General features: G+C 36.1%; 1 protein-coding gene across 1 annotated transcript in view; it reads left to right on the plus strand.

The window, feature by feature from the left end:
* The window catches only part of LOC148939382 (longitudinals lacking protein-like), a 37370-nt gene extending 15830 nt beyond the window's left edge, over window positions 1-21540 (plus strand). The window contains exons 2-4 of the mRNA XM_089107058.1: window positions 3379-3580; window positions 8343-8463; window positions 21422-21540. Coding sequence (XP_088963184.1) covers window positions 3379-3580; window positions 8343-8463; window positions 21422-21524 — 426 coding nt within the window. The 3' untranslated portion in view covers window positions 21525-21540. The remainder of the gene's footprint in view (window positions 1-3378; window positions 3581-8342; window positions 8464-21421) is intronic.
* The last annotated feature ends 4810 nt before the right edge of the window (window positions 21541-26350 follow it).

A 26350-nucleotide genomic window follows, 5' to 3' on the forward strand; every position in this document is an offset into this window, starting at 1 on the left:
ACTCGTGGAATTTCAGAAGGCCCCTTCCAGGTGGCAGAATTTAAAATATTAACAAGGAAAGTTTTTTTTTACAAGTTTTACAAAAAGAAACATACTCGCAAAAGATATTCGTATCTGGGCAATATTGTTCTTCTTACTTGAGAAATTCTCATATGTAAATGTCTAGTTAGATAAATCTTTTTTTTCATTTAATTCAAAAACAAGACATAGCTCTCTTGGGCATAGCCCAAATATGACGTCTCTTAGTCATAAATAGCAAAATAAATTTGTCTGATAAAACTTCGTCAGGATAAATAAATTAAAGGATAAAAACACTTGAGATTGAGAATAAAATTATCTGATAAAACTTCGTCAGGATAAAATAAACTAAAGAATAAAAACACCAGAGATCATTGTAATATTTCACAAAGCATGGCACAAAGCTTTTATTGTAGCGCATGGTGTTACAGTGGACTGGAGTCAGTTTCTGAACCTTCTCAGCCACTTCCCTGGGGGGACGAGATCTTATAGGGACAAAAGGTGGGGGAAGGAATGATCAGTCGGTGGGATGTTGGAGGAGGGAGGAGCCAGTCTTTGGCATAATTTTTCTCTCGGCGGGAAGAAAGGGATTCAAGTTTAAATTCTTTGAGGTAAAAGGAGTAAGGTAGAGGGGAACCGCCATGAATAATTTGCAGTGATCTCTTCTGAACTCGTTCTATTTTATCAGTTTCATCCTGGGTAAGGGCAAAGTGCCAAACTGGACAAGCATATTCAACTGAGGGCCGGATGAAAGTGCAAAATATTAGTTTCAGCTTGTCCTTAGGAACTCAAAAATTTTTCAATGTTTTTAGCATTTGGATTGCGCCGTTAGTTTTTTTTTTTAAAGTGTCAGAAGAAATCACAACACCAAGTAAAGTTATTTTATGACTTATTAGCTCGGAAGCGATAGGAGGTTCCAAAGACAGTTGAGTATTCTGAAGAAAAAGAAAATGTTGTGATTGAGCATTTGTCTTTATTCATGACCATGTTTAGTTTAGCCGTCTCTGAGGTAACTTGGTCGATGAAACCAGCAGTATTAGTCTTTGAATCCTCAGATACGACTTCCGTTAAGGACAAGTCGTCAACGTATTTCCATCTGTCCTCCAGCTCAGCAGCAATTTCATTTATCATTAGGAGGAAGACCTATCACAGTTCCTTGTGGAATTCCACAAAAAACTGGCAGAGAAGTGGAAAATTGGTCTTTATACTTTACAGGTTGGTCTCTTTTTGTTAAGAAGCTCTTAATGATTTTAATAATAAAGCTGGGTATATTTTTTCCGCCATTTTTTCTAAAAGGATTTTGTGATCAAAAAGGTCAAATGCTTTTCTGAAATCAATTGCAATTAAATTTATCCATTTTCCAGGTTCATCCAGGTGTTTTAAAATCAATTAAATTACCGAGGTAATGAACTGTCGAACACTTAGGGATGTTACCAAATTGCTTTTGATCAGTTACTCTCAAAAGATATTTTTTCAAGCATGTGGCAACAAAGCTTTAGTATATTCTGCTAAAAACTGACGTAACTGTGATCGGCTGGACACCAGAGAAACCGTTAGCTGCTCCTTTCTTTGGAATGGGGGTAATAAACCCTTTCTTCCATTTCTTTGGAAAATATATTGTTTTTGTTATATTATTGAAAATTATCTGAAGGGTAAATGATAATTCTCTAGCAAATGCTTTAATGAGAGCAACTGGAATGTCAAAAGGGGCAACGGAAGTGTTTTTTTTTTTTTTTTTTTTTTTAAAGAAGAACGGACGTTCTTTTTAACGAAGAGAGTTTACGGATTATATTTGCCGATGAAATATCAGCAATTAAATTATCATCTGAAGGAGTAGTTAAATTTACTGGAAGATCCTCAGGTGGAAGAGGGGGTAAGATTGCACAATTGAAGCAAAATGGGCATTTAAATCATTCGCAGTTTTCTCTAGAGGCTCCTCCTTCATGAAGTCAACTCGTTGAGAACTTTTACCAGTCAGACTTTTTAATTTACTGAAGAACTGCGAAGGCTTAGACTCCAAAAGATGGTCAACTTCATTTTCATTGTAATTTGCTTGTGCCTCTTTGATTTTCCATTTTATTTGGTTTGACAACTGTTTTGCTTGGTTCTCTTGACCTTTTCGTATTAGGTGCAATTGTTTTATCAGTTGCTTTATTTTTGAATTTACGTATGGTTTATCACTACAACATAATTTAGTCTTACGTTTGGGAAAGCACTCGAGAAATTTTGGATTTACCTTATTATGGAATTCTTCTACTTGGGAATCCAAGTATTTAGCTGAAGAGACCGCGACCCAGTTTTCTCCCGTTATCCAGTCACTGAATTGCAGCAGACCATGGTCTGTGATTTGCTTTGAAGTAATTTCGGTTACTGAATATTTAATTTTTACTTTTTTTCCAAGGGGTTCCACTGTAGCATATAATGATAACTTCCACCAAGTGGTGCTAGTTTACTTGGATTCTGGTAATGTTCTGAAAGATTTGTCAGGATTACATCCTTACAACTTATTTCCAAAGAGTTTTGGTGAATAATATAACTGGTCACCCTGTTTTAATTATGCCACCTGGTGTAAAAGCAATGGACTTGAAAGCAATTGTGGAATATATTTATAAAAGTAAAATTTATGTCACAAGGGAGCAGTTATCAGACATAGTACAAGTTGCCAACCTTCTCAAGATTAAAGGTACCTCTTCTATCTTCTATCTTTGTAGTAGCCCTTCAACCTTTCTTAAAGAGGGGGGGGGTGGATTCTTCTCTCACCCTTAGTTGTTGAAAAATCGACTAGTTTTAAGGTTAAGTGACCGGGCCAGCGATTTGCTATCAAGTTCATTAGCATCTCCTAGCATTACTACTCCAAAATATGGGTGAGTTCTCTAGATGTAATCTGTCTCAATTGCTGCAGCTTCTCCCAAAAAGCCTTTCTTGCTGCAGCGGGCTGACCAGTTCAATAATAGAAAACGCACACTGCTATGGCAGAGAGCGGCCTAGGGAGTCGCTTATGTTAGGCTTTGACCCAAATAATTTCATCATTATATTAAAGAAAGGTAAATCTTGAAGGAGGACTTAGACATGTCCATAGGAGACAAGGCCATAGGAGACAAGTAGCCCTTCAACCTTTCCTGAAGCGGGGGGGGGGGGGGATTCTTCTCTCATCCTCCTATGTGTAATATTACTTGTGCTTTGATTATTACACATTTGTCTAAGAGTAAATGCATTATGAATAGGCCACTTATCAAGAAAGCTACTGTCTAGAGTTTCCCTAGGTGTATCTCTTGGATCAATGGTGGAGGATTTCATATCTCTGTTTCTCATTCTTCCTATGTTGTTCAAAGAAAAGCTAATTGATCTTTTGTTTTCTAGCTAATTTTATCTGCCTGTTCAACTTATTTCCAAAGAGTTTTGGCGAATAATATAACTGGTCACCCTGTTTTAATTATGCCACCTGGTGTAAAAGCAATGGACTTGAAAGCAATTGTGGAATATATTTATAAAAGTGAAATTTATGTCACAAGGGAGCAGTTATCAGACATAGTACAAGTTGCCAACCTTCTCAAGATAAAAGGTATCTCTTCTATCTCTTAATTCCTTTACTTTATTTTACTATTATTACATATTGATTAATATAGTTTTGTCTTATTGTATTTCTTTTTCCTTATAGTTAATTTCTCCTTTTAATTATACCTGTTAACCTATGTAAGGGAAAATAACATGTAGTAAATGTACACTTTTGTGGACTTTTGGAAGAGGGAGGGGTGCAAGCTATTTTGTTGTATTACAGGCTTCATTGCAAATTATGATCTGCTGGTTACTGATGAAATGCGCCTCAAGAGAAGAATTTCCGGGAATACCTCTGCTGGAAGGGCATTCCACATGGCTACGGTTCGTTTAGTAAAACTGGTTTTCAAGAATTTGTGCCAGCTTGACTCTACACAAGACAGCCCTGACGTGCTGCACCTTGACAAGTTCACTGCAAAGGTTTAGCTGTGTTTGGAACGAGCCTTGACAACTCTTGATGGAAGGCAATGTGTGTAATTGCAAAACACGGGCATAGGCATCACGTCGAAATGTTCCTCGGTTTGCTGCAGGGTTTTTGCATCAGAGTATCTAGAAGTTGCTGCGTGAACTACTTGATTTGGATACATTGAAGAGGAGTGGTGTTGCTAGTTTGAGCAACAGTAAAGAGGGTACTTGTATATTCTATGGTGTGTCTGATGCATGACGTAAATAGTGCCAAATTGGACTCGTCAGGCTTTTCTATCTTAGGACAGGGCACACTTAGCTTCCTGGAGCAGGAGGACCTCACTTTGCTTAGGTATTGACCCTATGCTAATAAAGCGTAGCATAAGGCCTTACCCTATGTTGTTTATGGACACTAAGAGAAGAGCTGGTTCAAGAATACCTCCTTTGGGTACTCCTGACAGCATTTGGATGCTTTTCTGAAATGAGTTTGTCAAGCACAACACGTAAATGAACGCTGATGAAGCAAGACAACAATCTGCTCAAATTGTTGAACGTCAACTATGTGGCCAATCATATGCAAAGCTCTTCCAAAACTAAGAGGTGAGAGGAATGGGGAGTTCCAATTTATCAGTCAAGAAAAAGTCAAGCCAAGATGATCATGAATGTCAATGTAAGTGTTGAATTCAATAACCTGGTCTAGACCATACGTAAGAATTAAGTCTAACAGAGCCATGCCTTTCATTTCAGTTCTAATGCTTTTCAGCCAGTGACCAAAATAGACATTAAAGTCTCCTTGGTTAATTATGCCTGCTTTTTGAAATTTTCTCTTGACAAATTCCAAGCTATCTTCTAAATGTTTAGTGGTTTTCATTTTTGTTGGATTAAACCCTATTTCATAATAGAAGATTTATTTGGTAGATTTACCTTAACCAAAAGAATTTCTTCATCACTAGGTATATGAATTGATATAAGGAGATATTATTTTTCGGTAGACGGCAACTCCACCTCCACCAAAAGTCAAGCTTCTCTAAAACAATTTTTTATCCAGCCTCAGTCAAGTGTAACCAGGTATAGTGACCTCACTGTCAATAACGCCTAACTTTATATTGTTCCTGCCTACACATGTTAAACAATAACACTAACAAAATAACACTAACACTAACACTAACACTAACACTAATAACACTAACAAAATATAGTACATAACCATAACAATGCACAGGTACAAAACAGAACAAAAATATGATAAAGCACATAATACCGTTAAAGTAACATACATAATTACAGAAAGTCTCGCACACATGATAGATATAGATAGACAGATAGATATTTAATGCTCTAAAGACACATGGACAATGTCTACCAAAAATTAACAAACACACAGAAAAACAGCGTCCACCCCGGCAAAATTATTTTCAGCACTCTGACAATTGAGGATGTTTTTTAGGCTAAAATGAATTGACCTCAATAATTGACCAGCTGTATGGGTAGTTTGCCCAAACAATGAACAGCAGAACTCTGTATACAAACTTGCTTCATTGAATAAGGAGCAGTCGAACTCTTCATACTTACCCTCGGCAAGGATGCAGTGACCCCCAAAAAGGTGTAAAAGCCAGCCTCTTGCAGAATATACCACTTATAAGCTCTGATTGGCAGGGACACCAATCCTTGGGTGGTTTGCCAGAACACCTGGCAAACCTGGTCTACTAATCTCGGGGCTTTGCCTGTATGCTTTGAAATGAGCGGTCCAGAATGTTGAGCCTATGGGTTCACTTTCTTTAAAAATCTTGTTATCTGAACATTTTTTTTTACTTAGAAATAAATCTATTGTTTGAATTCCATACCCAAAATGTGTGTTCTCACTTTTCCTATTGATGTTTGTCATGGTGGCACGCATCTATAGGAATTTAATAGAACCGTCAGTAGCAAAAACTGGACTACAAGTTTCAAATTTGAATCTTAAGATCTTGATTTTTTTTTTTTTTTTTTTTTTTTTTTTTTTTTTTTGGTAAATGAGCATAATTTTTTATTTTTCTCTCCTATTGAATAAAGCAATTCTTTTTATATAATCATAAGTGGCTCAGCCCGCTTATTCAGAGCTCCATAAGACACAAATGGCTAAATATATAGCCAAAACTAGTATATCTATAAAAAGTCACACTCTAAATCAATCTGAAACCTTTTGTAGTATTGAAAGTATTGCAGTATTGAAAAATATAAAGAGATTGGAGATATGCAAAACATTGTTGATTTCATGGTTTTGAATTACATTTTAGTTCAAAATCCATAATTAAGTCAATTTTAAAACCGAAGACAATAAACTGTGCAATCTTTTGCACATGACATTGAAGAATAAAAAGCAAGAAAATCAGCAAACTATTTTTATATTGGTTAGAACAATATTTAGCCCGATTAGTAGAAGGAGCATGGATGTAAAATTAGTTGTTCATGAAATGTCAGGTTCGGATTTGAAGGGAAGAACTGTTAATATCAGCAAAATACTTCCTTACATTCAGTTTTGTTTAATTGATTTTCAGGTTTGCCTCTAGTTTAAGTGCATCTCAGCTCTTTTGTATGCAAAACTTTGATGGCTTTGTGTACTTTTTATTACTTTATAGACTTATTTCGCTCCAAGACAAGGTTCAAAATTTAAATACAGACAATTTAAAAACAAAGACCGGCAAAGTTTTTTTTTTTTACATTAGCTTAGTGTGAAAGGACTTGTTTAAGTAGGAAAAGATACGCTTTATGTAACGTAACTTAATCACTTGGCATGGGGAATTATGTACATAGTATGAAAGCTGCTTACCACTTGCAGGCTTATTAGGATTTAGGATTGAAAAACACTGTTATTTCCCACTTGCAGCAATCTGGACGCCGAAATAAAGGAATTGTTGACCCTAACAAATAAAAGAAAAGGGGGGGGGGAGTGAAAGTATGGACAAAGAGAAAAAGGAAAAAAGATCAAATTGCAGAAGGAAAGATGGTATCAAAAACAAGGGAATATGCTAATTACAATGCCTAAGCTAACAGGAATGGCTCAGGTTAGTCATTATGCATAGATTCTGAGTTGGCAGAAAAGCAAGACAATGAAAAACAAGGATTATCTCCTTCTAAACTATGTAGTGAGAAGCGCCACAGAAAGCTGTTACTGACATGCTTTAATGCGTAGGATATAAAACAAAACCTCAAATTGAGTTAATTAATGGGGTTTTTATTACCCCTTTCTTCTTATGAACCCCGTAAACCCCTCAAAATACCTAAATTATTGTGATCGTTACCGTGTTTTCTTTCGAACTTCTGCTCCACCCCGACCCCCCATACATCAACCCTGAAATTGTTTTGCGTATGTTTCTGATATCAAATACAAGTTTCTGTAAAAATTGGATTCACCATGCGTTTTTTTTAAATCAAACAAATAGAACCTAAGCAGAAAAAGTTAAGTATTCTGCTACCTTTGTTTGTAGTTTAGACATTGAGATTTTCCAAACTGTGTAACGAGTCTTACTTTATCTTACTTTTAACTTGTAGACACATGTAGATATTTAATATTAAGTCTTAACTAAAATGATTAATTTGTAATGGACATAACAGACAACACTGAATATGATATTTTTTATTTTTTTAGAGTCAAATTGGCTGAAAGTTCAAGTAATGAGGATGTCCGCATAGTAAATGAGAACAAAAGACCCAGTTTTTCTTTATTTTAGAAATAAGACTTCAGAGTGGAACTGTTTTTGAAAACCAGGAAACTTTCGTGAACTACGACTACCGGATATCTCTTATTTTCCCGATTTCGGTTAGTCGTCACTACTTTTAAGTTCTAATAATTTCCAGATAACATGGTAATTACTGAGTCTCTCAAATACCAAATTGACTTGTTTCACTTTTTAACCATATGATAATTTGGTGTTAAAATGTTTGATTTATTTTGAATGTTGTGTGCTCATAAGGATCTATCCTGAATTCCAAAACACAACGAAATAACAAAATATTTTGGCTATCGAGCCGTAATTATTCTTTTTAGAAGCTAATTTGACGAAGATTTACGTTGAAATTTTTTCAAGGACATTTTCCGCGTTCAAGCAAATAAGCCCATCAGACATTCCTGGAAATTTGTCTCTTAGTTGGCCAGTATATCAAAGTTTAAAGCAGCAGTGAATCTCCTTTTGAATGTTCCTTTTCTGATTCTGTTGTACCGAGATAATAGAATTACGGCACAATTTTGTTATTCTAATGTTGGAGTCAAGAACCTAATCCAAGGTATGATCTCATCCCCTCGTCTTTTCCTCTTTTTAAGTTTATGGACTACTTAGTTGTAGCACCTTAATCGTTTTAATTTATATAATTCCTTCTTTGTTTAGGACTTAGTGAGTCATCTGAAGAAATCATCCCCTCCCCTGTACCTGGAGCTTCAACAGAACCTGCAGCTCAGGGAGACACTAATAATCAAGGGCTTCAACCACTAGATATGTCAGGATCAGGGTGAGTTATAAAGCCACAGAAGCTTTTGTATTGACCATATCTAGAAAATTGCAATTTTTTTTCGTTAAACTTGTATGAATTCATATTTTACAAAGTAATTTGTCAAATTTTATGTTCTCAGAAACAAAAACAAATGGTTATAAAATATAGAAAATTTGTTTACAAAAACATTATCAATTTGGTTCTATGCTTAAGTCCTATTTGAAGTTTTGTAATATATCGCAAAATTAGGGGTCTTCATTAAGGGAGGAGGGAGGAGAATAGTGCACACAAAGAATACGTGCTCGTTGATATTAGTTGAAATGATTTAATTTTGATGTTATTAATTGATTTGCTTAAATCAAAAAGAAACAATACGAAGTTAACTAATAGCGTAAAATTTCAATTGACTGTAATGCAGACAGGTAACGTGTCGACACAAGTTTAAACTTCAGGGTCTTACATTTTCTATTAGTGATTTTTCAACTGTCAATTGCTCATCAGATGCAATTGTCTATGTGGTCTTTTTTCCGATGGCCGAAATTATCGAATCTTTTAGATTTCATATTATTTTAATGAAATTTTTAATAGACCAATAAAGTCTCCAGAGGGTGAAGCATTTACATGTCTAATAATATTAATTACAGTTTTTGTAAGGAAAACGTCGAAGGTGTGACGGAATTCCTGTTTCTTTAACGTTGTTTTGTTAAAGTAAAAGTGCGTATAGGTATAGTTTAAAGACAATCAAGCGGTTCAGTTCCAATACTGAATGAAATCATAAAGGGGATTTATTTTATTCAGTTCCCGAATTTAATGTAAATCCTTCTGTCATAAGGAATAACTTTAACTTTAGTATTGCACTTAGAAACGGTGGAACTTTTGTGAGGATATGGATAGGTATGAATAATGGAAATGTTATGGAGATTAAGAAGTTGGGATTGCTGGTGCGCGCAGGTATGGAACATAGGCACCCTTTTCTTTAACTAATTCATTTATTTGTATGACCCACAAAGGCTTTTTATGTTAATAAAAATCATATCAAATATCATTATAGCCTGTTGAACATAATACCAAAAAAAGAAAATATTATTTAACAGGGTAAAATCAAGTTAGTTTAAGAATTTAAACTAGGACATACTGGGACACTTGTTTGAATGATTCTAATGCTGCTAATAATTTTAACCAAACTTACATTGTTATTTAAGAATTAGTTTGTCAGTCTGGTAATCAAATACTATTTGTTTGTTCATTTCCAGGGGTTTGTTTCACTCATGAGTAAAGAAATTCAGTTCTGGAAAAATTACAGAAACTCTTCGTGAACTATAAACATTGGTTTGTTCATTTCTTTCAATTATAGGGCTTTTTTATTTTATGAATAAATTTAACAGTTAAAAAAAATACTAGTAAAGTATGTAGACTAATAAATCGTTGCATAAAGAACACATTATCATTCCGGTACAGATTCCATAATCCTGGGTAATATTCAAAATGTAAAGATTATGAAGGACCATCTTGCTTGAAACCAATGTATTATTGAGTATAGATGAAAATGAAACATCCCAAAACTGTTCAGTCACCTGAGAATTTCCTCTGGAACCGGCAGGATCTAATTCCAATTAAGGTTATTAATTTTATCTTATCAATTATGCTGTAACTTAATCTAATTTTACCAGTAATTATGCTATTTATTCTTCAAGTTTAGGAAACTAAAGAAACAATTTAGGAAAGATTTTAAATATTAAGTCATTAAAAATGAAATTGGTCTATTGTTGGAGGGGTTTTGTCGATCACCCATTCTTGAACAAAACGACCCCCTCATTGTTTTGATATTAATTAAAAAACAACTTTCCGAAAAATAAGTTTTTCAAAGGAAAGAAAAGGCCATTTTAAACTTAAGCTCAGGAGATATGAATACCTGTTAAAATTCAAACTTTTATTACAAAAGATTTACTATGTGTTATTCCCATACAAAAATTTACCTTATTAATTTCTTTGGAGTGGGGGTGGCGTAGTTGACAGAAGGAAGAAAACTTTAGCGTAGACAGTAGGAGAGGGGGAGGGTAAGGTTGGAGACTCATCCAATACGGGGCGGAACTTCACTTACCTCCTCCGTTCCCGATTCAGGAGATTAAACAGATTCACTGGGCTGTAGAATGTTGGACCGTTTGAGTTGTGGAAGACGTTAAAATACTCAAAAATACTTTATATTTTCAGTTATTGCAGGATTGATTTCATAGATTGTGGAATGGTGAGCCCCCTGGCCCATCATTTGGGTGAACCTCAACTCATAATATGCAATTTTGATTTAACTGTTCCGTGTTATGTGTATATATTATTCTATATATGTTATTTTGAGTTATACTTTTATCGCATTGCGTTCATTATTAAGGCTTGAGATAAAAACTAAAACCTCATCTGAGACAGTGGGAGGTGGGTGAAGTATCCCACCTCGCATCCAGAATTAACTGGCCCGAGAGACATTAAAATAAATTAAAATAGTAAGTCTTTTTGAAAGGTCTTGTTTCAAAATACATTAAAGAAACCTTTTAAAGGAACCTTAAGTGCTATCTCTGACATTTTTGTTGATTCTTTATTCCCGTTATTTTCAGATGTAAAATTTAGAATATTATCGAATGGGTTTAGTCGTCCCCTCTCTGAATAATTCACATTTGGAAAACCCGCCCCTGGGAAAGTCCTCTCCCCTCAAAGAACATTTTCTTTTCCTGCTGATAATTCCCCCGCATTAAATTTTACCCAACAGAAACTTCCCAGCCGTGGACTATGCTCCCCCAACATATTCCCCTCAGATAATTTCGGATATTCATAAAAATGGAAGCTGAAATTTCTACTCAACTTTTTAGGTCAGAAGCAATGCTATAGCGCTACCTAAGTAAAGAGCCATAAGGGTTCCATGAATTAATACTTATTTATTTTTCCTGGGGCACTTTATGTGGAAGAGGTGGTCGCATAAACTTTGGAACGGGGTTCGTTGAATTACAAATTAAAATTTATAGTGACCTTACACCAGGGGCGGATCCAGGATTTTTTAGTGGGGGTGCAAAATAGATTGATCCGATAAACTTGCGTTAGGAGCATGTTTAATTAACGCAATCTTGCGTTAATTAAGTAAATTACATTACTTTAGACTACGTTTGGAGGGGGCGCCCCCCGTGCCCCCTCCTGGATCCTCCACTGCCTTACACTCTCTGTTTCTTTCCTTGTTAGGGAGGAGAGCAGATGCCTAATAGGTGTGTGTTAATACCAGAGCATTCTAACTCTCTTTGGGCCTTCAGGTATAAACAGAATTAGTTCAAAGGGAGGGGCTGGGAAAAGGGCGTAAGGGGGGAGGGAATTTGCCCTTAGATCGATTTTGACTCGTAAGAGCTGGACTAGAACTTCCAATTTCCAATCAAATGAGCCCTCTCTGAAGTTTATACGAGAATCTCTTCCTGTCCCCGGGCCCTGGGGGGTTTTGTCGACGCCAGAGTTTTGTTACTTAACCTTTCAACTATTTTTAACAAAATTTTTTTTTATCTGATGCATTTCGGGCGTGGAGGAGGGGGTGGGGCTAGTTGCCCTCCAATCTCTTTTGCCTCTTAAAAAGTGAACAAGAACTTTCAATTTTCAATCAAATGAGCCCTCTCTAAAGTTTATACGAGTATCCCTTCCATAAAAAATAATATGAAGGATTCAAAGAATCCTTAAATTACAACCCTTGCCCTGAGAGCTGTGGGGGAGTTGTCATCCTCAAAGACCTAATTTCCAGACATTAAAACAACGTTTAATAAAATGGCTAACTCAAAATTTTGATTGGATGGGTTTCGGAAAATGGTGGCGTGAGAGGGGGGGTATTTGCCCTCCAATCCCTTTCGACTGCTGAAAAAAGCACCTTACCTTTGAATTCCCAGTTGCATTTGCTTGTTTTTAGGTTCATATGACAGCGCCTTTTGAAAAAACTGTATATGACCCCAGGGCATAACTTAAAACCCTTGTCTTGAGGGTTGTGGGGGAGTGTCCTCCACAAAAACATATTTTCTATCTGGAAATCAACTACGCTGAACAAAATAGTTATCTCAAAATTTTGAGTGGATGTGTTTGGGGGAATGATGGGCGTGGGGGGGACTAGTTGCCCTCCAATCACTTTCGACTATTAAAAAGGGCACTACCCCTTTGAATTTCCAATCGAATTAGCCTTTTTTGAAATTTCTACGACACTACCTTCTACAAAAAGCTTATACGCCCAAACGGCGTAACTTGAACCCCTTGCCACAATGATTGTGGGGTTGTTTCATCCTCAAAAAATTATTTTCTATGTGAAACCCAATTATACTGAACAATATGGCTATTCCAAAATTTTTATGAGATGTGTTTGAGGATATGATGGGCGTGGGGGGAGGTGGCTAGTTGCCCCCCAATCACTTTCGACTATTAAAAAGGGCAATATCCGTTTGAATTTCCAATTAAATGAGCCATTTTTGAAGTTTCTACGACAACGCCTTCAATAAAAACCTGATATGCCCTCAAGGCTTAACTTAAAACCCTTGCCCTGAGGGTTGTGGGGAAATGTACTCCACAAAAATATGTTTTCTATCTGGAAATCAACTACGCTGAACAAAATGGCTATCTCGAAATTTTGATTGGATATGTTTGGGGGAATGATGGGCGTAGGGGGGGGGGGGGGTAATTCCCCTCAAATCACTTTTGACTATTAAAAAGGGCACTTGCCCTTTGAATTTCTAATGTAATGAGCCTGTTTTTAATTTTCTACGACAACGCTTTCTATAAAAACCTTATATGTCCCCAGGGCATACCTTAAACCCCTCGCCCTGAGGGTTGTGGGGGATTGTCCTCCTCAAAAACATATTTTCTATCTGGAAATCAACCACGCTGAACAAAATGGCTATCTCGAAATTTTGATTGGATTTGTTTGGGGGAATGCTGGGCGTGGGGGGGGGGGTAGTTGCCCTCCAATCACTATCGACTATTAAAAAGGGCACTAGCCCTTTAATTTCCAATCGAATGAGCCTGTTTTGAAGTTTCTATGACAACGCCTTCTATAAAAACCTTATATGCCCCCACGGCATAGATTAAAACCCTTGCCCTGAGGGTTGTGGGGGAGTGTCCTCCTTAAAAATATATTTTCTATCTGCAAATCAACTACGCTGAACAAAATGGCTATCTCGAAATTTTGATTGGATGTGTTTGGGGGAATGATGGGCGTGGGGGGGTCTAGTTGCCCTCCAATCATTTTCGACTATTAATAAGGGCACTAGAACTCTCGATTTCCAATCGAATGAGCCCCCTTTGAAGTTTTTACGACGACCCCTTCCGTATGAAGTGCTTCTGGGAAAACATTGGAGCCGTATGGCCTTTACTATAGGTAACACTACAGCGTTGCCTCTGAAATTGACCCTTCGACTCAGGGGCCCTCCAAGAAGAGACTTAGTTAATTTTCACTGACTCTTGTAAAAATAATTGAAACGTCTTTCCTAAATTGCTTCCTTAGTTTCTTCAATTTGAAAAAAATATTGCATAACTAATGTTTGTTTTTCAGAAGGATCACCCAACAAAGCATGTATGTATAAATCTTTTGAACTTTATTCGTAGTATATTTGAAATTGACCGAAAAGACAAGCAACATAGAAAGAGCTTCTAGATATTCAAGAAGCTTTGACTGCTTTTCTCATGAAATTTTAGTTAAGAAACTATCCCAGATAGTATTGTGGAATAATTGGCTTAAATCATAACTGTATAATAGATTGATCACTTTGGGTACTGAAGTAGGGCTGCCACAAAGTCCCTAAAGTCTCTTTTCTTGCTTTGGTTTAAAGCTCCGTAATCTGAAGGCTACCAATGCCTATGAGTATACGGTTTTCCGTATTTTTTTTTTTTTCGATTGAGATTTTTAGAACCTGTTTGGCTTGTCTAAGAAAGACAAAACTTGTTGTTACATAGGCTACAGTGTTACTGTCTGGACAGAGCATACAGACTAGTCACGAAAAGGAGGGACACCCTTTGCCTCTGGAGTCAATAGGCTAGGAGACGACAAGGTTTGGTTGGCTTTGTTAATTACTTAGACAACTCTTTTTTGGGTGTCACTTTGTTGCACACAGAGGAAAAAAAAAAATAAGAGAATGGCTTGAAGTACAAAATACGAAGGAGGTGGTCTTAAAACCAGGTTTCTTGCGCGATTTTGAGCTTACATACATTTCTTGAACTATTAGACTGCTTCCTAGCGCCCTTTTTTATTTGAATACATTTCTGGTAATAGCTTATATATTTTTCTACTAACATTTTTTATTTTCTTAAAGTTTAGAGTTTGAAGTTTCAGTTTGAATTAGAATGGGAAAGTGCAAATTCTTGGAGTCTTGGTTGGAAGAGAAAGGTGCGACGGGACACCAAATGAAAGAGTGGCGAAGAGCTATTCTGGGAGATTTATTTTTTTTCTACTTTTCTACCTGTAATGCATTACTTTTCTAGCATAAGAGATCATATGCTATACTGCAGAACGTCAGGACTGCGGAATGTACGAAAAATGTTGCCTTAAGGCTAATGCCGAATTAGCTTCATCTCTCGGCAGCATCTTCCATGGAGAGAGGTGAACCGGCAAAACTGCTCATACACCTAGGTGCTTGCGTAGTGCGGGAAGAAACAACAGTTGCAGAAATTACATGGGCTCCGAAGATTATTGAGTCTGACTATCGTGGGAAATCCGCAAATGGAATAGATGTATATGGAAAAATGTTCCGAGATGCAGTGGTCAAAAACATTTCCTTCGGGTGAACTAAGTTCGCTTATTTTTTAACCGAAGCTCTTGGACTCTATTTCTGGAAGATGACCCTTGATGAAGTCGGCAGAAAGCAATTATTATTATTATTATTTATTTATAACCCGTCGTTACAAAAACACAAGACAGATTAAAATAAAGATAAATAAAAATAAAAAAGAAAAAAAAGGGACAAATAATACATCAACGGATACAAACGAGAAAAACATTAAACTGACAAGAAATAAGAAACAATTCTACACTTAACTACTGCTTGAGTAAACTATACCAGGGGTGGTTACCAATTTTACTGTTAAAACGGGATATCTGATTTTCAATTATAAGAGTGGGATCTGCCAGTTTATACCTATTAATGAGGTATGTGTTACGTGTCCAGGGGGGGAGTCTTAAAAGGTACTTAGCATATTTAAAAAATATTGCTCGAAGTTTCTGTTTAGTGGTGCATGGAAATGTTCGCCAAAAAGGGCTCAGGTATAAAAAATGGGGCAATGCCAGTGCAGTATACAGCCGAGCAAGGATAAACCGGTTGAAGCTGAACTTCGTTGCAACCAATCTGCTGTATGCAAAACCGGTACGCTTTTCGAGATGTTGAATTAATAGCTGTCGTGTGTGTCTCAGCGTTTTACCAATCGGTAGTCCAAGATAAATGATGTGATCTGCTGGCTTAATACTTGTCTGTCCAAGGTCTATGGTAGGCGGGACTTGGTTTTCGGGCCAATTAAACAGTAATACCTCTGATTTTGCAGCGTTAAATTCTAGGCCTATCGCAGCATATTGCTTTTGAAAAATAGCAAAATTGCATTCGATGCCACCAATATTCCGGCTCATATTTAAAATATCGTCAGCATAACACAGAAGAGAAAGGTCAACACCATCCAGAACACACGTTATTTGGTAATTTTCCTGTGCTGAAAGAACACTGTTATTAAAAGCCGGGGCAGAAGTAGGAGCACCTTGCCGGGCGCCTTTTCGTACTGGGACAGTTGGGTAAATTTCACTTATATTCTTCTCGGGTGAAACAACTTTTATTTGTGCCTGGAGGTTTTCATACATGTCCTTTAATGGCATTATGACATCTCGTTGGACGCCTCTCTTTCCCATTTCTAGAAAAATTTGGTCGTGGATAAGGGAATCAAACGCACGCTTGACATCATGAATACCAATCGCGACCGACTCGCCTGAGCTTTCAGCGTCAATAAGGACAGAAGCCACGACGCTTAGCGCATGGCCACAACCAAGACCAGGTTGAAAGCCAAATTGGGAGAGTGGTGCGTAACATTTCTCATTTATTTCTTTAATTATAAGTAGCTCAAAAATTTTGCAAAAAGTTGTTGATATAGTAATGGGTCGAAAAGACGTACATTCTTCCAGGGGTTTCCCCTTTTTTGGCACAGGGGTAAGGGACCCTATGCAAAAATTACTGGGAACGACACCTTGCACAAAAATCATCTGAAAAAGCAGGGCAAGGTGCTGAATGAGCATTGAAGATGGGTTTTTTAAATGAAGAGCAGAAATCGTAACGCAAAAAGACATTTTATTTGACGAGTTAAAGCTAGTCTAGTTATCTGAACCTCCATCGGAGCTAGGAAGGATAGACGATAAGTGGAACAATGTGATCCAGGGAGGAACATATCCCAACTTGTCTGAAGTCGTAAAAAAAATGCTTTGACCATTTCACACGAGTCTGCCAGAATTGATCGAGGTTTCTCCCTTTCCGGGCCAATTCTCAGCAAAGAAAGAGCTTCGATGAATGAGCGAGCTTTGAGTGGCACATCTGTTTGTGATAAATAAGTGGGGCAGATTTGGAGGACGTGTGCAAAATGTTGCTGTCACTGAAGAGTTGATAAAACTGGCCGAATCCGCTAGAAAGAGCTATGATTTATACCTACAGCAGGAAAAAGCCTTGAGAGAAAAACTGCGAAAGAGCGGCAGGATCTGGAGGCAGGAGAACGGCTAAGAGAGCAACAGCAGCTCGCTAAAACCTCTTTGAAAAGACAGACAATAGAGACTTTCGAAAAATATCTCAGAGAGAAAAAAATGTTTGGTTCCAAGGAACAGTCCGCAGACGAGTTACTGAAGGAAGCTCATAACCGCATCAAACACGGCACTGAAAAGAGGACATGGTCAAAATACAGCTAGCGCAGGCTATGATAGATGGAACTCAAAGAACCAGCAGCAGCTAGAGTTGAAGAAACAGTTACTGATCACATATGTGTTCCAGTAGAAGGCAGTGCAAAAAAATGGAAACAAATAGGTTGTGTGTTCTAGTTATCGTACCCGTATCTCTTTCATTATATTTTTGTATCTAATTTTTTAGTATTCGAAACTAAAGTGTTCAGAAAAAAAGAAGGAAAAAGCTCCTCCCATGACATGATGATTCTCAGGTGGTAGGTTTCTTAATTATTACTTGACCTCTAATCATCGAGAGATGTCTGCAAGACATCGAGAGATGTCGAGAGATCATTTCCATTTTTTTTTCTTAGTCAAGTGTCATTTGCTGTTGTGTCACCGCTTTTTCTTTCAAAAGCTTTCTGAAAACTGAGTTTCGAGATGCATTTTGCGCTCAGAATGGTCCCTAGAGAGGTCCCTAAGTCCCTATTTTTCACCAGTTGAATTTGTGGCAGCCGTGCTAAAGTTAGTGTCATAGATTTGGAAAGCCTCAAGGATCTCTTTTAGTATTATCTTCAATATATGCCATTAATCTTTTTTATGCAATAGAAAATTGCCGGTTTGCCTGTCGTAACATTTGTTTGAAGCCTTTTCCTAACTCAGTCCCATGAGTTTGCGTTGCTGATCGAGAAAAAATTTCGGCCATACTCTCATATTTGTTTTCTTGAAATTATATCAAAGCACCATGGTAACCTTAATTTAACATATCTTACATTAAAGCAACGTGTTAGTCTCATTAAATTAAAAACATCCATAAACCTAGGCGTGCTTAGAAAATTATAGGGTATTTATTCCTGTGGGGGAACTATGAAATTAATATTTCATTCTTTAATTCTGTCCCGCGTTTTCTATTGTGCGACAATGTGGATTGCAACTTTTCCGTGTTGTCTAAAATCTCTCACGGCTTTTCAAAACCTGTATGTGCTCGCATATATTTCTGTTGCAGAGCTGCACTTGTTATTATGTTATCTGCATCGTCGATTTCAGTAGATTGTGAGAAAAAGGGAAGGTTCTAACCTCTCTGGTTTATACAGTAAGTTTGAATCTTCTGCTGCATTGATGAATATGACATCATATTTTGGAAATATGCGTTTAGTTCTTAACTAGGGCTAAAAAATAGGATTTTGCCTGTCCTTAAAACAGATCCTACAGTCCGGGTGCTGAGGTGGAGTTTATGACGTGTCAAAGACCAAAGAGTGTCAAAGACAGTCTCTGATATTGTCCCGCCAAGAGTTCATTACTTCGAACCTGGATTCTGTTCTCGAGTAGAAAGCTCTGTTCAATCTGGCAATTGACTAAATTTAAAATTATTTAGATGCGTGAAGGTTTCCTGGCCCATCGCCAAAATATTTTCTCAGAATAATTGATAGAAAAATTTAAGAGATTCAGAAAAGGAGTATTTTCCTATGGGTCAAAGTGCTGCCACCTACTTTTACAAGCCATTTCTGTTTGTAATTTTAATTCAGTTTTTTATTTAATTGTCTACTTTTGGGGCCATTCCAGGAAAAAATGGCCCCATTTTTTTGTCCCTGTCTGAAAAGGATCAAAGTGGGCCAGTTGTGTCTCCCCCTCCCACCATTTTTTTGTAAAAAGTTTGTACGTGGCACGCTGTTTGAATTCAAATCATACAAGTATATTCAGTAAGAATCGTCAATAGAAATGATTTGAGAGCCAAAGTCGACTAGAGGCCCATCCAATGCACTATCGCCGCTCTCATCGCCATTTCTTTTCGCAGAAAAGCGGATTATCTTTTTTTAAGGAGAATTGCACAAGGATTTGATCGGAATCGTACGGGAGTTTTCGATCTGTACTGTTAGAGGAACGAAGCAGGCCCATGACCCCTTAGCTTAAAAGTATTTGTATTAACCATATGATGCCACTAGGCATATGATACTTAAAAGTGAGTTTAAGGATGAAATAACCAAGTTTTGGCGGTTTATTCCAGAAAAAATTGGAATATTTTACTGTGATGATTTGCTTTCTTTATTATGAGAGTGAATAGTTATAAAAATGAACGAAATGGGTTAAGAAAAGAGTTTTGAAACAATTTACTGATCTAGAGGCAATAATTCGTACATGGGGTCCTTGAGATTGGTCTGAAAGGCTCCCCTCAAAGAAATAAAAAAAAAAAATTATTGTTGCAGCTTTTTAAGGTGTAAAATTACAAACTTTCTATGGATGGACCCCATACCTCTTGTTTATATAAGATACTCGATTATCTCCCTCCTCCTATTTAAAAATCGTTATCATTTTACTGATACTCCTCAACTAAATCCCTTTAAAAGAACAAAAGATGGCAGAAACTTGGGAAGAATTGGACAAGAAGTATTGATTAGAGGAGGATGGCTTTACAAAAATTATAGCTCACAAGTGTATGAGCAAATATGTCGAATTACTGAGGAATCGGGGTCTGACTTACTTTGTTCCCCGTTTTTTTTTTTTTTTTTTTTTTTTTTTTTGAGTCAAAAATACAATAGAAAATTGTTAGAAGTATATTCTTTAAACAAACCAAATACTAGGTCAACTTAATCGATTACTTTGACTTAGAAAAGAAAACATGACTTTTATTCCTTAGCAAAAGTTATCATGTTAGTATTAAAAAGGAAGAATTTTAAAAAAATGTGTGAAGAAAAAGTTTACTTTCTAATTTCTCTTCAAGTTCCTCTTTTATTCTAAGGTTCGAATGATTTTCCTAAGAAATTACTGAACGTGAATTTTTGTTCATGGATATATATATATATATATATATATATATATATATATATATATATATATATATGTGTATATATATATATATATATATATATATATATATATATATATATATATATATATATATATATATATATATATATATATATATATATATATATATATATATATATATATATATATATATATATATATAATATTTAAATACTGGTCTAAAATCTGTAGACAAAAAAAACCGTCCAACGCTCCTCAAGTATCGCTTATACTTTTTTTTTCTTTGCCTTTTTCCTCCAGTCTAGCGATAGGTATCTCACATCGTACCAGACTATCCAGTTTTTCTTTTATCCATTGCCAAGCCAAACTACTTGAACATCTTTTTTCATTTTCTTTGATCTTCAACATGAGCCCTATAGAAAACTACTAGAGAACTTAATGGACGACGAAAATCTACAAATAGCGAAATAGCAAAAAATGAAGAGGAGGATAACATTAAAGAATATTGAAGATATTTCTCTAAACTGCAATTGAAGAATTGAAGATATTTCTCTAAACTGCAATTGAAGAATTGAAGATATTTCTCTAAACTGCAACAGCGTGAAGAGAAATAGCTGGCTCCTTTAACCTCCGAATCCCGCTACTCCCCAGGCTACGCATACGACGGGATTTGAAAGTACCATAATGTCTAAATAAACAATAAAACAAAGAATTTTTTTAGTCAGATAGGAAATGGGATCGTAGTTTTTATATTTTGTCTCTTTAGCTCATTTCCTATTTCTTTGGCAGCGGTAACTCTGATGAAACAAAGGAGTAAATTAAGTATCTGTGTCGCAGGGGAAACATGGGGGAATCCAGTTTTTCCAAATCCCCCTTCTATGAAAAAGAGGAAAAGTGCGGTCTAAAATGCACCTTCCCTGTGTTTCCAACTCCCTCCCAAGAAGATTTGGCTCATCCTAAGGGATAGACCTGAGGGAACAGGTTTGAAACCGTAGGTGCATGCTCCATGGAACCATAGGCGTAATTCTTCTAAAGTAAGAGTACACTATTTCTCAGGAAGTGGAGGTGTATGATATTGTAAATGGTGCGCTCTATGCCTAAACACTATTTGGTTTTCTTATGTGGTTTTTGGAAAGAGTGTTAGTAAAAATTATACTAATTCTTGGTGCGATTATTATATGGGAGGGGTTGACTGTTTATGGAAATTGAAATGAACGAAGACGACATGTATATCTGACGTACGGTTTAAAATTGTGTCTTGACCTATTGTCGTATTTCTCAGGACAATGTTTAATGGCGTATCATTTTTCATTTTAGTGTTGCTCAAGCCCGAAAGTTGTCAATAAGTAGCCGTCAAGACAGTAATAGTAGTCAAAAAGATGTCGCGCCAGAAACAGAATGTAACCAAGGTTTGTTATAGTTTTTTTAACGTGTCAAGGCTGATGCAACGAAGTATATAAACTCCTTGAAAACAAAAAGGGTGTTTTTTTAAGAGCAGAAAAGCCCTTAAGTAGTCTGTAGAAAATCAGAGACTAATTTTTAAGGTTCTCAATAGTCATTCACCAGCAATGATATCGATAACTTTTAGTATATACTTTCCATTTTGTAAAAGAAAAAAAAACAAGTTCAATTCAGTTTTATTAATAATAGATTCAATGAGCATATAAAAAATTCATACAAAAAAGATACAATCTTTAAGTAAACGTTTTGAATTACTAAACACTTTTCCTCTAGGCTGCAATTCACGTGAACATTCAAATCCATCCACTCCACACTACCAAAATTGAGACCCAGCTACCAAAAAATCCGAATCAATAAAAGGAAACGAACCCAAAACAACATAATTCCCTTTAACTTATCTTTAGCTACCCTTCAAACCTTTCTTACCCATTTCCCCTCTTTCCCCCAAGAAAAACAACAACAATCAACCCAATGACCCAAAATATGCTTTATCACAAATTTAAATGATTCCACTGCCCTCTTCTCTTTTACATACTTAGGTAGCACTTTCCATGTCTTAGAGTAAACTATATCAATAGAAAAACCGGATCTTACGAAGTGTGTAGAAGTAATGTTAAAGTGATCTGCATTTCTAATATTTACATAATGAAGATTCAATATATTTTGGAACAAAAAAAAACTTAGCTCAGTTTTCATTAAAGCGCTAGTTTTGTAGATATATGTTGCACAAACTGCGAAGTATCAATTTTTGGCCGTTCTAAGTTTTCAACTTCGCTCGTTCTTTCCACCGGGAAAACTTCATTTTTAAAATTAGTTTTGTCTGTTTTGCTTTTTTCAGATAATAAAATAAACTTTACAAAAAGATCCGAAAAGATGGCGAATTTCAAACTCTCCTACGAAATAGGCACCACTTCATCATAAAGCTAAGAGTCTTAAGGGATATATCATTACTGGTTTTCTGTGAAAACTGGCTAATATAAATTTCAGTTATCTATAAAATATTGTCCTTTTGTAACGTTATATATTTTATGCAACATATAGGTTTCACTCACTTAGCAGTAATGGGAAAACTTCCGCAGAAACAGCTACTTCATTATGCAGGCTTTTATCAAAATCGTGTTCTTTAGGGCTATGGATAAGTTCTTTATCAGGCACATTGTGGGAGGGGAATAGTAGTAAATTCGTCAGGGAGGAAAAAAACGGGAATAGTTAAATAAAAACAGCTAAAAAAAAGTGTTTTCTTCTCCGGGCCTATTGCATTTGTTCCTTATTTAAGCAACGGCTTTTCTGAAAATGTAAAAGTCTCTTTCACCTTGTGCAACTGCTTTATAAATTATTAAAAATAAAGTTTGTCCCGAGAACGATTTATTTACCATGGACACCTAAAAAGGGATTAATTTTGAATAAGTGTGGTTTTTATATCGGAGAATAATTTTTTCCGACTTAGAGTACTACCAGAACTCAAATTATGATTAGCAATAATTTTTGCATGGAATAATTTTCATTCCAAGACTGCAGATAAGAAAAAACTTGAAACATATTTTATTAGTGTAAGCACAAAATGGAAAGCAATGTTAGTCCCTTTTATGCACTATGAGTATTTTAGGGTGGCTAAATCCCTTATTATCTGGCAATTTAGGCTGAAGGTAGTAACAAGTAATTTGTCTTTATCTATTTATGAACCTTTGCCATCTAATCCCCCTAAGAATCGACTCTTTGCACACATATCTTAAATATATGGAACTTATCAAATTCGAAAATGCATGAAAATCATGAAGTTTGACCAAGTTCAGCAAAGTTCAGTGCCCTTTAGAGGGGGGAGGGATAGAGGTAGATACAGCAGAAGATTGAACCGTGGAATTATGAGCATTGCCTGAAGCGTGCATTGGAGGAAAATCGTAAAACAAACCTTGAGATTTAAGGGGGGTGGGAGGTTTAAGAAAGGGGTAGATTTTATATACAGCTTTAAAGTATGTTCAGCACTTTGGTGTGACGTCATCTCTTTCGCGAGTGTTAATATTTGTTCAAACAAGACCTCTCAGGATTATCTAATTTGAACCCATAATTTGGTAAAATCATATCTCGAAAAAAAAAGAAAAAGAAGAGATATAACAGCAAACCTCTTGTTAAGGGTTTTAGTAATGGCAAATTGATTGGCAGTCTAAACCCATTCAGAATTTGCAGTTCCTGGTATTCTAAGTCTTTTTGGGCCAAGATTAACGTTTTGTGACACTAAATGGTAGAAAATGCCTTTTTGCTGTGGCATGTTCTCTTTTGTTACTTAAAAGGACACTAGATATTTGTATTTCCGTTTAAGTAAGTCCTCGTTAGATATCTTCCGACCCCTTGCTCGATACAATCACCGCTGAGGAAAAAAGGAGACACATCAGTGCTACCTATACTGAAACGTTTGCCTTGTTTTTTAAGGTGAGGTCAGGTAGGGAAAAAGTTCCAAAGCTGCCAGTAGCAGAGTTCCAAAAGCTGCCGACACTTTAGCAGCATAACTTGGGTTTTGACATTTTTCTTTGAGCAGAAAATATTTTTATATGTAAAAATGGTATTTTCAGACATTTGCCAACACATTTGATAACTGCTAAGTAGCATTGCTATTGGACTACTCCACTTTTTTCACCGTGGAATGGGGTGTCCAGTTAGGGTTTGTGAGAATGAAGTTTTGAATGGTGCACTATACTATTTCAATTCGACGTCATTTTCCCAGAATCTGTGGTGCTTTTTTTATACTCTAAAAACTTATTGCTCATAGTTATTATTCATCTCTTGGACTTGAATGAAAGTTACTATTTCCAGAATAATGTTCAATCCAAAATATGAATCACTAGACCGTTTCTTAAAAATTTTTTTTTTTTTTTCATATTTTGGCTACTATGGGCTGGAGTTCGCTGTTTACTGGGTCATTGCAACTGCTGCAACCATGACCTTGTCATTTCGTGGATCTCCGTCACTGAAAGTGGCTTTTAAGTAAAAATTGCTGAGCATGTTTATCTTCAGTGGTGAAATACAATATAGATTGATAGATAAATAGATATATTCCAACAAAAAAAAACGTACAACAAATATACATACAATATTAATAATCAGCCAGAAACAATCAGGGAACATAGAAACATACAGAAACATACAGGGAGAAAAAAACACGCAATAATATCGGCAAAAATATTTAACATCCAATAACTTCCTATAAGGCTCTATGGCCGGAATTGTGGGGAGAAAAACAAAACATAAGACAAAAATACGAGAAGAATAAACCAAAAAAAAAACTAAAAAAGTCAAACAACCATCCGTGACTATCCTCTGAAAACCAAGCCAGCGCAAATTGCTTTACAAAAATACCAAATCAACCCAAAATTTCCAATTAGGACTAGAGATATCAACCGCATTTGGATGCTAAAGAAGTAATCGCAAAGAAATAAAGCTAAAATAACTAAACAGAAATTTAAATAAATTAATCGAAGACCAGAAATTCTTTTACATTAAAGGTACCAAACCGAATGACGCTTTTTAGCCAACTCAATGTAAGATATTCCAGGTAGACTAACGAGTAGTCAGGGGTTGAAATCTGATCTGACAGATGGACTGAATGGAATTCAAATATCATCATAATTACGACGATAATATGCAGAATTTCAGCGACAAAAGAAGGGTCTAGTTTTAAGGTCTGTTGGAACCTCACTGCGTAATCGAAGAGAAAAAAATAACACACATGAAATAACATAACGTTAATTTAAATCAAGTAATGGCTTATTAATAGAACTATTTGTATCAATGATAAGGTTACTTCCTTTATCATAAACCCTAGAGGGTGGTATCAGAAGGGAAGAAAATGTTGACATTCAATATCATGGGGCAATAAGTTACATAAGACTGAATTAAATTATAAAACAAAATTTTTAGAATCCACCCAGGAAAAATATGTTTAAGCTTCCTAAGATTTCCTAGATCCCTAGATATCTTCATTTTAATATAACTAATGTGATGCCTGAAGGAGAGATTCTCATCAACCGAAATACCCAAGAACCGAATATAACGATCACTAGGTCTACAGAGAGAACCTCTTGCAAGATGAATATCCGAAAGCTGGGGGCAAGCCTGAGAAATTTGAGAGAAAATCAGGAAGCTAGACTTGACAACATTTAATCCCAGGCAATTAGCATCGAGCTACAGAACTAGACTCTCAAACAGTCCACTCAACTTAATACATATCTCGGACTCCGTTCTGGCAGCAGTACTTGTGGGCATGGAAAGTATCAGTTTGACATAGACGACAACAAATTGTTTGCTTTTGATTTATAAATATAAAAATAAGTTCATTAGCTTAAATTAAGAACAAAACTGGCTCCAGAACTGAGCCTTGTGGGACCCCAAACTCGACCTGGGACAGAGAACGAAAAAGAGTAATCACTGAAATAACCCTTCCAGACAAACAAGAAGCAAACCAAGCGTAAGCATTCCCTCTTATACAGTAATGATACAATTTAGAGAGTAGAATTTGGTGGGTCAATGCATCAAAAGCTTTACGGGCGTCCAAAAATACAGCAACTGGAATCAGACCTGAATCAAGAGCCTAATGTAGGGCAATAAAAGAGTAGTACAAGCATGTACAGTTGAGTGCTTTGCTCGGAAGTCAAACTGAAAATCATGAAAAAAATGCTTAACTTCTAAAAAGGAAAGTAGACGGGAAAGCATAGCCTTTTCAAAAAAGTTGCTAAATAACTGACAATATCTGTTGATAATTTGATGGATCACTTCGAGGTCCACTTTTATATG

The sequence above is a fragment of the Artemia sp. Qi Xiang Cuo genome, chromosome 21 (genome assembly GCF_049724085.1).
Source record: "Artemia sp. Qi Xiang Cuo chromosome 21, ASM4972408v1, whole genome shotgun sequence".
Taxonomy (NCBI): Eukaryota; Metazoa; Arthropoda; class Branchiopoda; order Anostraca; family Artemiidae; genus Artemia; species Artemia sp. Qi Xiang Cuo.